At 40.9% G+C, this 13,298-nt stretch overlaps 1 protein-coding gene across 1 annotated transcript in view; it reads left to right on the top strand.

Annotated features, from left to right (window-relative positions):
- ppp1r16b (protein phosphatase 1, regulatory subunit 16B) overlaps window positions 1-13,298 on the top strand; it is a 74,215-nt gene that overhangs the window by 15,050 nt on the left and 45,867 nt on the right. The window contains exon 2 of the mRNA XM_020597803.1: window positions 8,581-8,996. Within this exon, the coding sequence (XP_020453459.1) occupies window positions 8,729-8,996 (268 nt within the window). The 5' untranslated portion in view covers window positions 8,581-8,728. The remainder of the gene's footprint in view (window positions 1-8,580; window positions 8,997-13,298) is intronic.

Here is a 13,298-nt window from a genome sequence, read left to right as displayed (position 1 = left end):
GAAAAACTGGTGTATCTGCTTACAGTGCAGCCAAGCAAACCCAAGTTGTTTTGATATAATTTTACAGAATCACAGTCTGATTTTGATGAACGCTAGCGCTAACTGTGGTGCCACATGCTTTGCATTACCTGTAACTGCTACACAGTTTTTTGTCACTTGAACACTTTTAATGTAAAGCAGCAGTAGAAATGGTCAGTCTGCATTAGCAGTAACTTAATAGGACTCTGATATGGTGTAATGAGAATGTCCAAGGATGAATGCAGATGTTGGGGGATAATGATTGAGTCCAAATACAGTTTTTTCTGTAGGCACAGCATTACATCTATAGTTTTGAGAGGAACACCCTGATCACATACACAGTTACCCATTCACACGTTCTCCAGTCTCCACTGCCCCAAAACAGTATATTGCCCTACGTACAAAATCACCTTCATGATGTTGATGAAAGGCCCAGAATGACCTCAGTCCAGCTGCTTTGTAGTATATTAATGAATTAAAGCTGATGTCAGCACTGCTCAACACTGACTCACACTTTTGTGATTCTATAATTTGGAAGCTGTCATTGGAAGAAATCATTTCCTTACTTAAGCACTTTTAACACCACTTCAGCCTAACTACATGTAGTCTAGGCCGTTCTAACAATGCCTTTAATAGAGTCCAAAACCTCCACAGATTGAATTTTGGTTTACTCTTCTCTCCATGAAGGAACAGTTGGACCTCATAAGTATAGAAACTCATTAACACAGCACCATTATAGTCATTACACGCAGTGACGTTGTCTTAGTACTGACCCATCAGTTGGCTATGACAGCTGAAATATTTTCTCCAGCTTCTCCATCCAGTTAGCCCAGTGGGATATATGCTGCTTTTTCACTATCGAAACCTAACGAGTGGTAAACCCCATACTTCCCTAAACCATCACCAACCATAGCCTCCAGGGTTGATGTGGACCGTCACTGTATTTTTTTCTCTGTTGGTCTCTGCTTAGAGGAGGGAGGGGCTGCTCCCCTGTAACACACACATTCAGATGTGTGTTTACACATGGTGCTTGTAACGATAATGCTTGAGGTGTGAAGACACAGATATTTAACCAGTCATTAGCAGGTGTTCTGTGCACACACACACACCCTCTCTTCCTCACATTCCTGATACTTGATTTTAGTCCTACCTCCTGAGAGGTACTGAAATTTAACTCCCAGAATGCACCACCCAAGTGGGTGTATTGTGGAAACAAATGCAGAACCCGTGATGAGCGTTACTTGGCGTGACATGTTTCGTTAGGTTTCCGTAATGGAAAAACCCCTATAGTGAATGGCTCCAAGCTAGTGACAATTTAACGTTTAGATATTTGCCTTGGAAATGTAGCCAATTTTTTAAATTTTTTTAGCATATTGTGCTTTTAAAGTTATGTCTACCTTTCAAAATAAACATTTTGTTAATGTCCTGGTCTGACAGGTTAGCAGCAGCAGCCTAGACTTTTAACAATGCGGTAGATGGAAGAGAAATAGTTTGTAATTGTTACTCTGCGCTGGTGGGTTGCTTTGACCATAAATACTGCTTACTGAAAGCCATAGAGGCGGCTACTGGATGTGCTGTCTCTGACCTGCTTTTGTAAATAAGTATAAAATTTAGGCTGTGCCTTTTCCATAAAAATGTGAAATACAAAGTGTGAGTGCAGTGTAACATTATCTGCAGCCAGAGTAGCTCACTGAGGTCAATCGTTGATTTGCCGTCTCGGTCCTGGGACAGGCTGTGATGTCACCCAATGGTTTAAAGTTCCCCACATCTCCCCATGTTGTACATATCTTCAAACAGTTTGTCTTCTGCCTCCTGTTAGGACATTCTATCAAGTGCATTTAGTTTTTGCATTGTCTGTTTTTCATGCACTGCTGAAGCTCTTAATGGGCAAGACAGTCTCTCCTTGGGGCTATGTATGATTTATTCTCTTCTATCTTAAACTGTTTAAAAATAAATGCCAAAGGCTGCATTAATTACATTTTCTTATTCACCTCTTCTCAGTGTTAAAAACAAGACTACATATCAGGCATTCAGATTTCATGCTAACAGTTCATGAGTTGTCATCTGTCAGAGAGGCATCACTTAAATATTCAAATCAAAATGTCTTTATATCCCCCGTGTCTTTATTCCCAGAATTATGAATGATAACGGCTTCTGCTAGCATCATGTGATTAACAGCGAAACTGCTGTGTGTTAGCTTCAGGCACTGGTTTCCTATCAGGGCAGCATCTTCTTCTCTGTTGCTCTTGTCGACTTTGGAGCATTCAGGAGTTTTTGGGAAGGCAGGAAAACATTACGTGATTTTGGCAACATCCTCTCCACCCATTTAATTTCATTTTCAATGAGTTGGGTAATGATCAGAATGTTCAAAAAAAGTGGGACAGCAAAGAAACTTCAGCAGCAAAATAGATCTGGACTCCTACTGTTGTGTATATATGACAAGACTCATTACTGTGACATTAAATTTGGTTTCAGAAGTGGATTCTGTAGAAATGAGGGTAGTCCAACAAAGAAAAGATCAGGAATGCTCTTTTATTAACACACTAACCCTACCCAAAATCAAATTTAGGTGATTTGAAAAATGGTTATTTGTTCAATCACTTGATAGTAAATTATCCGTTGTACAGATTCTAAAGCCCTTGAGGCAAATTTGTGGTGTTGAACTATGTAGATTGGTCTGACCCAAAGATATTTAAAGCTGCTCTACCTAATTTCTTTTCAGCCACTAGTTGTATAATGAGACTCTAACTGGCACCATAAGCTTCTCCTCGCTGCTCTTTGCCCCTCCCATCACATCCTCTTTCCTGGTTGTGACAAACTACAAAATGAAGCCTCCAGTCTGAAGCTAACCTTATGAATGCTGCTGTGCGCTGTAGTCTGCGCCAAATCCACCAAATCCACTTACACATTGGTGAACAAAATAACACATGAAGGCAGCTCAGGAGCTACAGTGCCTTGCGAAAGTATTCGGCCCCCTTGAACTTTGCAACCTTTTGCCACATTTCAGGCTTTACTTTCAGTGCAGCAAACTCTCTCCAGAAGTTCAGTGAGGATCTCTGAATGATCCAATGTTGACCTAAATGACTAATGATGATAAATAGAATCCACCTGTGTGTAATCAAGTCTCCGTATAAATGCACCTGCACTGTGATAGTCTCAGAGGTCTGTTTAAAGCGCAGAGAGCATCATGAAGAACAAGGAACACACCAGGCAGGTCCGAGATACTGTTGTGGAGAAGTTTAAAGCCGGATTTGGATACAAAAAGATTTCCCAAGCTTTAAACATCCCAAGGAGCACTGTGCAAGCGATAATATTGAAATGGAAGGAGTATCAGACCACTGCAAATCTACCAAGACCTGGCCGTCCCTCTAAACTTTCAGCTCATACAAGGAGAAGACTGATCAGAGATGCAGCCAAGAGGCCCATGATCACTCTGGATGAACTGCAGCGATCTACAGCTGAGGTGGGAGACTCTGTCCATAGGACAACAATCAGTCGTATACTGCACAAATCTGGCCTTTATGGAAGAGTGGCAAGAAGAAAGCCATTTCTTAAAGATATCCATAAAAAGTGTCGTTTAAAGTTTGCCACAAGCCACCTGGGAGACACACCAAACATGTGGAAGAAGGTGCTCTGGTCAGATGAAACCAAAATCGAACTTTTTGGCAACAATGCAAAACGTTATGTTTGGCGTAAAAGCAACACAGCTCATCGCCCTGAACACACCATCCCCACTGTCAAACATGGTGGTGGCAGCATCATGGTTTGGGCCTGCTTTTCTTCAGCAGGGACAGGGAAGGTGGTTAAAATTGATGGGAAGATGGATGGAGCCAAATACAGGACCATTCTGGAAGGCAACCTGATGGAGTCTGCAAAAGACCTGAGACTGGGATGGAGATTTGTCTTCCAACAAGACAATGATCCAAAACATAAAGCAAAATCTACATTGGAATGGTTCACAAATAAACATATCCAGGTGTTAGAATGGCCAAGTCAAAGTCTAGACCTGAATCCAATCGAGAATCTGTGGACAGAACTGAAAACTGCTGTTCACAAATGCTCTCCATCCAACCTCACTGAGCTTGAGCTGTTTTGCAAGGAGGAATGGGCAAAATTTAAGTCTCTTGATGTGCAAAACTGATAGAGACATACCCCAAGCGACTTACAGCTGTAATCGGAGCAAAAGGTGGCGCTACAAAGTATTAACTTAAGGGGGCTGAATAATTTTGCACGGCCAATTTTTCAGTTTTTTATTTGTTAAAAAAGTTTGAAATATCCAATAAATTTTGTTCCACTTCATGATTGTGTCCCACTTGTTGTTGATTCTTCACAAAAAATTACAGTTTTATATCTTTATGTTTGAAGCCTGAAATGTGGCAAAAGGTCGCAAAGTTCAAGGGGGCCGAATACTTTCGCAAGGCACTGTATAGTAAATAACAATGGCCCCATTCAGTGATGTTACAGGCATTACTGACAGTCCAGCCTCACTGCTCACTGCTGTCGCTCAGTTCCATTTTCCTCAGACAATCGAGTTTAACAAAGACATTCCCTTGCTACTACCACAGGGATATATGTTGTTTCTATTTTTGTATTGTATGATGGTTTGATCCTGACAAAAGCATCTGTAAGTTGGATCTAACTACCCTAGGAACATTTCCGAGAACCCCTAAACTCTCATTTTAAGATTTTCAAGGGGTCCAAACTGTTAACCAAGGGGTCCGAGACACATCTCGGGGGTCTGAGACGTGTCCTGTCCCGTTTTCACTTGATTTATCAGATAATGTGTAAAATCTTTAACAATGATGTAAAACAGAACAAATATGAAGAAGGATTTTAGTAGGTGACAAGTACATGACCCCAAAAGTCCCAGTGGAAATGATCTGTCAATATATGTGTGAACTTTTATGTGAATCCAGAACGAGTTGTGAATCAGGGTGATTAAACGATTTTAGTTATCAGTAGCTGATTATTGCAGATGCTGTTTGTATGTGTTTTCTTTTTCCTGTTTTTGCACTTGGTGCCTTATTTATCTCTGGCTTTTCTTGTGTGTGTGAATAATAGGATTACAGTACCTTTGCTCTGATTCCCTTGATTTGATCAACAGTAGCTCCTGGGTTTCATATTCCTGCCACTAATGTCGTTGACCATCAAAGACAGCTAAAGAAAACACTGGATGTTCCTTGTTTGTCACACATCTTGCCTGCAGCTAATTCAGTTTGCCTGTTGCACTCGCCTCTCAGAGGGCGAGCGAGGGAGAGAGGTGCACGTTATCCATTCATCAGAAGAAACCTTACCCTGTAAAATTCATCATGCTGTTAAAAAAGGCTTTTAATGTAAAATGTGTCCTAAATATTAGCGAGCTGGGGGTGTAGCGGTGCACTGGCTCCATTTGCTTATTGACCTTTTCTTCAGTCTTCTCCAGGGTGTGTTGAAGTTATGGCTGCTATTGTGGTATTGGTTAAAACTTCAATGTGATGATTTTTGTATTTTGTTGAATCTTATGTAGTTTACCTCAGTTTTGAAGTCACAGTTCAGTTCATTCAGTACGGTAAGGAAAAAAAAACATACAAGTCATAAAATTGCTTGTAATTTATTAAGTCCTTTGTAAACAATGCTCTGCATGCAAAACAACCCTACTACTACTACTACTATTAAAGATTGCAATCGGTACATGTTTGAACTGAAACGGTTTGGCACACATACGTACATATACCTTTACAGCCCTCGGTTGTGCTGTGTAGTATTTACTAATCTGTAATGATGCAGCTGGTAATGCAACCTAACATCCTGCTTTGCAGGAATAAGGGACAAGGTAGAGACAATCAACAATGTCAGTTTTTCTTATATATCGTTTCACATCAGATTGTATTAGCGTAAATCTCGTTAAACTGGCAACCAGATTTTGGTGTGAGGGGTCCTTAATTTTAGCAGACATCTGGCACCCAATCAGAAACTTGGTTTGTTTTGTCATTGGTTTATATTTGCAGCCGTTTTTAGTTGTTGTTGTCGTCGTTGTCGTCGTTGTTGCCACCACTGTGTGTTTGATTCTGTGGAACATTTATTATTTACCCAGTTCCTTCATTAAAGCCAGCTATAAACCAGAGAAGGGCAGCTGATTCCTTTTGGCTGCCGTCCAGCTGAACATACCTGGATTTCACTGATAAAACAAGGAAGTGACAACTTTATACAAGCCAATGTTATTTATAGTGAATTGTGAAGTAAAATAAGTAGGAGCTGCAGTTTGTGTAAAATTCTAAAATTTAAGATGAAAGACAAACTAGATGGGCACAGGCACAGGAGCTGTGTTTCACCGTGCTCCTTCAATTTAATGCATCACCTACGCAGTCTTCTTTTTAACACAGCATGGTGCAATACTTTGTTTGGCACCGACACTGGAATAAGATGAGCCGAAGGGTCTGTTTCATGTTATTACTTGAATGGATGTGTCTCTATCGGTAGGAGCCGCGTGTCAGGAACTGGTGATACTGACAGGACAAACAATATCTCAGTATTTATGACCTTAGGAATATTAATGGGGTTTTCATAATATATTTACATGCAAGAATTTTTGTTAGTATCTCTGGTATGATGGTGATTACAGGCAGAGGCTTTTAGTGCTTCTTTAAAAAGTTGTCTTTTACCTGTGATGTTGCTTTTTTAAAATTTTGATATTATGCTCTCATTTTGTCATTTTCTTCATTTTAAGTCTATTGAGACTTTGCCTTTTCACCCTTAAGATAAAAATACTGTGTAATAAAAGCATTTTTCATTCAGTCTAAATCATTCTTACAGATATATAGATGCCAAATGAATTTAAAATCCTGCTAAGAAGTGAAAGAAAACTTAGTACTAAACCACTGCCTTTTTAACTTTTTCTCATCCCCAGATCCAACAAATGAATCCGTGCCTACAACTGTTAAACACTCCCTACTTCTGCAGGTGTTGTGACTTTGCAGGGGAAAAAAAAATTGCTCACAGCTTTAGTTTGAAATTCCTCCATAATAATTTGAGACCCCGCTGCTAATCCTTTTGTGATCGGCCTTTGGATCCTGACCCACTCTTTACAAATCACTTACTGTTAACCAATTTGCTGTTCTGAAGACGTCTCTCAGGATGTGCCTCTTTCACTCAAGCTTTTTTTAGTCTCAACCTCCGCTTGTCAGCAGGGAAATTGTTTTTGTTGTAGTGACTAGTGGAGGATGTGCTCACATCTTTGTGCTGGAAACCTTTAATGATATAAAGTTTTAAGTCTGGAGTCTGGATGCCTTTTTGAGTTATTTGCTTGGCTGGCAGTTGAGAATATGCCGTGCAACAGAACGTGCAACATCTGTTCTCGTCCACACAAACACAGACTGTGATGTCATAGGAAGTGAATATAATGCTAGTTTCCTGTCCACACTTTAGCAGTTAGGTACAGTATTTTTTGTAGAGTTGCAAAGGAAATGTAGTATAAGCTTGGTTGCAGGTCGACTAAATGCAGCAGCACTTTGCACTGTGCAAAGGTTCATCAGATGATGCTGCCAGACTGCGTTGTTTTGCTAGTGAAGGGTTGTGGACTTGAGGGAAACCTTTACCACCGTGTGCGAAATAAGTAAGTAAGTACATGTTTTAAAAGCTAAACTCGTATTTGGAGTAGTTAGTTATGGTATGTGTGTATGTGCATGCTCAGTGATTAGGAAGGGCTGGAGGTTTTCTGGCTGCAGTGTAAAAATGTCTGTGGATTGTTAAGAGTGCTGTTCAAAGGAAGTGGTCTGTCTAAACTCATTCACTTAGTCAGATCACTAAATACTGTGTGTTTGTATTTAGCCTGTATGTACTGCAAATCTGTAAAGGTCTGTTTTAAAGGGTATGGTTCTGCTTTAGACCTGTTAAGTTCATTTTCCATTTTCTGAACAGCTATTTATAGAGGTGTCTGTTGGTTTCTTAGTAGTCCTCTAAATGGTAAAGAAGCTAAAGGTGTTTCCATACAAAAAAATAGCCCTTTGGTCGTAATTACAGCCAGCCAGGCTACATCAAGGTACCAGTGACATGAAAAATCCCCGCTTCAGCTCACTGCCTTAGCCCCGCTTTTCTGTTTCTCATAAAGCCTGTCTACTTGTAGGAAGTGGTTAACCTTGATGGAGGATGGTAGCAAGAAGTCTAACGGCTCACAGAGCAAATGGAAAATTAAGACTGCAACCCGTGCACATTAATGTAGGTGAAAAAAAAAAAGAGAAATCGGTCTGCGTTCTCATTTGTCCCCTTACCTGAGTCATTAAAACATCCTCTTGATAGTTGAAAGATTATGATCATTAAATGGAGCAGTTAGGATGTTAAAATACTGCTTTCCTTTTAGTTTAGTAGCTTGAACCTGAGTCTCTGACTAGGTCACTGAAATGCATCTCTGTGCGCTCTGATGTGGTGTATCAGACCATGCTATGTTTGCTCAGTGCATCTGGCCAGAGATTTACTAAAGATTTTATGCTGCATTTCATCATTTTATTTACTGTTATATATATTTTTAAGTTAATGGTAGTAAAATGATTTTTTTTTAGGAACTTCTCTCTTTGTTTTCTCTCACAGACTGTACTGTACTGCTGCTGAAAAGATGATGTTGATGACAACAGAAGGAGGCCACGGCCAAAGGTGCTGCCCTTGCTAGAATCATACATTTCCTCCCAATTGCATCCCTCCACCATTATCCAGTACTGCTGTCCTGCACACTGGCATCATGGCCAGCCACCTGGAGCTGATCCAGGAGCTGCAGCAGCTGGACAAGGTGCCCAGTTTAGAGAGGCTGCGAGCAGCCCAGAAGCGCCGTACACAGCAGCTGAAGAGATGGGCCATGTATGAAAAGGAGATGCAGAACAAGAAGCGAAAGGCAGACAAGAAGGGGCGCATCTTCAACCACCTCTACCAGACAGAGTCCAAAAGGCGTGTGTCATTTGCCGCCAGCGTGGCGCTTCTGGAGGCATCGGCCAGGAATGATCCGGATGAAGGTAAGTGTAAAGAATATTTATGATATCTGTAGATTTGTTGCTGAAATGTGCTCAATGTTGAAAATGGTGACACTAGCTTCACAAGCACACTACACAGGTGTACTACAACTACACTTAACACTCATAACCAATAGGCACATAAAATACAACCACTGTGCATTTATTCTCATTGTAACAAGGCAGCTAACTAAAAATATGTGTAGGGGGTTCATTCATAAGCTCAGAGTGAAGCGCAGCACAAAGCTTAGTGATGCCACATTTGAATAATTACTTTAATTTCAGTCTCACTTCACTACTTCAGCTGGATATCAAAAGGCCAAGGTCAGGAAAACGATTAGCTGGGCCTGCCCACGTAAAAGTGCCGGTGGAACTCAGTCCGTGCAAACTGACTTTGTTATGCTAGGAGACTGTTTTATCATTGGGGAAATGGAGTTGTCACAATGAGATGAAACTCTGCCAGTCTTTTAATTAAAATTTCTACGGATTGTACCACCCCCCATGTGGAGATAATAATTGTTTTCCTCCAGTGCACAGTCCCTCAATGCTGTGGCAGTACTAACAGTGTGTCAGTGATGCACAAATGATAACAGGCTGCTTATCATTTAGATACGGCATCTAATTTTATTTCACATAACTTGAAATTAGAGTGAGCTCTTTTTATTATAACAGTTTCAGTCCATGCTGCATAACTGTGCATTCTTTGCCTGTGCAAGTAATCTTTACAGATATGGAAGCCGCCACAAGGCTGATGTGCTTTCACAATAATTCTTACAGAGCACAAGGTCTGCAACGTGTATACACACACCCACACACGTACAAATGCACACATATGCACACGCACATGGACTGTGAACTGGCATGTACAAGTTCCAGCTGGAGTGAGAACTAGTGGAAGACTTGGGACATCTGTTGGATCTTACCATCATGTATAGTCTAAATAAAGATTGGCTGAAAGCAGCAGGTGATAAAAGGATATCATGCATTTGTGTGAAAAGGAAAAGCTCTTTTCAAACTAGAACAAATATGACGTTCATCAGTTGTGTTCCTATCGTTGTTGATTCTACTGCTGCTTCATTACAAACAGATAGAGGTTTTGGAAATGGTTGGAAGGGCTTTAAAATGTTTTTGTTGTACATGGGTGTGCTGTGTGTAATTCCTAGAAAGACTCCTAAGCGACTTAGACTTTGAACCAAGATGTTGTGGCTGTTGGTGCAAGAAAGCATTTTGGATTGGTCTGGAAAACCCACAGGAGGTGGCCACTGGCGAGGAACATCTACTCATTTACTGTCGGTTCCAGGAAATGTGCATCTAACAATAACCTATGACCCTGACTTTTTCCTCTAGCGCTGCTGCGGCACCATGAGGTTGATACTCATGGTTTTGATGGACATATCTAAACAACTATTGGTCAGGTTATCATGCAATGTTATACATACATTCTTGTTCCCTTCAGGATGAATTGTAGTAACTTTGGTGTTCCCCTAATTTTTCATATAGTGCTGCGATCATGTAAAATTTATCCAGTACCTTGATTTATAACCAAATACCTGCAAACCCAGAGACATTGAATTTGCAAACATCTGCACCAGCTTGTTTGGACACAGTGACAGCTGTTGTCTTTGCTTTGTTTTGAGCATCACTGATGTGCAGAGGCTGTTCTTCTTACTGATAGGACATAGAAGTATTTGCTATCAGTGCTGTTCAATGAGGGTGACCATGAAAGAGGCAGAGGGATAAAAAGAAAGGGAGACTGGGTGTAGTGGTGCCCACACCGCTACAGGAGCCTGATAATCTCCTCTCTAATTCCCACTGGTCCCCACATGCTCTACCAGGCGTCATGACTCCACATGCTGTGCTACTCCCGTCCACCGTTCACAGGCTCTGGGCTTCCTTCACAAAAACATGATTTGTCAGTATCTTGTGCCGTCATTTTAAAGAAGGTTGTGCAAAAAGAGGAAAGAAAATTAAATGTTGGCCGTGACGGAATAAATTTTTACCATCTTTGAAAAAAATGTTAACACTTGGATGAATTTTTAACTGCATGTTTATTTTAGAAAATCCCTGGTCCATGAGGCAGTGACTTATAAAACCAAAGCCAGCAGTGGAAAGTTACAGATGGGGGTAGAAACAAAACAAACAAACGCAGCCACCCATCATCTTGTGTTTTCTGAATAGAAGGGGAGAGAGAGGGAGGTATAAAAACAACAGAGAGAGACTGAAATTGACTTTGACCCGAGGTTGACTCTGCTGGCCCCGAGATTGGATGATGATAAGAGGTTGGACTGACTCCTGTTTACTCCCTGATTGGTTAGAGTGGGTGAGTTGCTTCCTGTGATTGTTTCAATACTCCTTTATATGTACCTCAAGTGGGTGCAGTATGAGCATTTGTTGACCGGAAGGCACATGTGTGAGCACCCGCAGCCAGTGTGAGGTTATTGGTATACATATTTTATAGATGGAGCATTTGCTATTTGCCATGTGCTTTGTAAGCTTTACTCTACCTTGAAGAGTTAATAGTGTTATTGTATGTACGTGCTTGTGTTTCAGTGTGTGTCTGTTTGCTTTCCTCTGAACTGCAGTGCTCCTGTCATTATAACTCCCGCGCTGAAAGCTGTAGCAGTAGACTCAACAGGCAGTGAAGGAGATTCCCATATAGTGAAGCTGCAGAGGACACACTGTGTACTCAAACTGAAGTCTGAACTCTTCTGTGTGTTCCAGCTGTAGAAAAAGTATGTTTGTGTGTGTGCCTGCCTGTTTACCAAAGAAACCCTAAAGAGGCTTGGATATAAGGGGAGAGAATAAGTAGGAGAGGACTGGATGGAAAGTGATTCGTCCTAAGTCTGAGCCCATTTCTGTGCCCTCTGGTTGCCACTGTACTGAACCCTCTACCCCCTTCACAGTGATAAGAGTTGATAGGTGTGAAATTACTGTGAAGCACCACTTGTCTCTCTGTGCAGCTCTTTTGCTACTGAGATTGATAGGCTTTCTCCTCTACAGAGTGCCACTGTGCTGCACAGGAGCAGCCAGTGGGGTCAGAAAGGACAGTCAACACACACACACACACACACACACACACACACAGCATATGGGCTGACCTCTAATGTTTACTCTTCACACATGTGTGTTTTCTTATGACATGGCCAAACAACTCAAATGATTTAAGCAGTCAAGTATCAGTTTTTTATTTATTCACCCAGTGACGTGGCAACACCCTGCACACTAATGACCACTTTTTCCTCAATGAAAATCATAACTTGCAACTTGATGTTGGCAAAGCAACACTTAAAATTCCCGCTCCGTTTTTATCCATGTGGCTCTTGCTTTTGCTTCACCAGCTTTTTCTGCCGTGTCATCAGCATAAGAATACAGAGGAGGACCCACTCTGTATTTCAGGATAGAAAACTACTCCAGCAGCGAGCTGTGCCTCTTGGAGACGTAATTCACATGTGATTTTTGTTTTCTTTTTTTATTTTCTTTTTCTAGTTATTTGTGTGCAAATTAGGTCTCAGAGGAGCCTTTGTCTTCTGCTGCTGCCTTATCAGAGTAGTGAGGGCTTCTCCTCAGAGCCCATCAATAGGCTTGGCAGCTCCCAGGCATATGGCAGCAACACACACACACAAGAGCAGAGTGAAAACACACAATACATAAAAATACATCACAATGATGCACAGTTTTCAAGAAACGGTAGACCTTTGAGAATAATACTCTTCTGTCTCTCCGTTTCACACTCACCAGTTTTTTTCTAACTCCTCTTTCTTTTTCCTGTTTCCTCTGATGTTAATGTACTGTATCTATGTTCGATAGCCTTTTGTCTCAGCTTCAAATGCCAGTGGGAAATTTAACCAACTCTTCTTATAGAGTTTGGCAGGAAATTAAATTACACAGCCAAAACTCTCAGTACGGCCTTTGTGTTTACAGTGACCTTCTCTTTCTGTTAAAAAAAGGCTGATTGAATTTAATTTGAACTTTCAGGAAGCTTTGGATGCAACACATCTACTATATAACATATAGGACTATGCGATGTGTATGATATCCACATTTGTGATGGATTTTGCTGTAATAGATGTTATTTTATTGTTGCTAAAGTTGACATTTCTCTGTTTCAACAACTTTAGGGTCAGCGGTTCTAACGCTGGCGTCTCCAGTCCACATGTCAGAGTATCTTACCGACCTAATGGAGGACATAACAAGTGCTATGGATGAGAGGAAATACACGATGGGAATATTTATTGACCTAAAAAAAGCATTTGACACAATCAATCATGAGTTATTAATGGATAAGTTAGAAAAATATGGGATCAG

Source organism: Monopterus albus, unplaced genomic scaffold (assembly GCF_001952655.1).
Source record: "Monopterus albus unplaced genomic scaffold, M_albus_1.0 scaffold1.1, whole genome shotgun sequence".
Lineage (NCBI taxonomy): Eukaryota > Metazoa > Chordata > Actinopteri > Synbranchiformes > Synbranchidae > Monopterus > Monopterus albus.
This window is presented reverse-complemented; position numbering and strand designations above follow the sequence as displayed.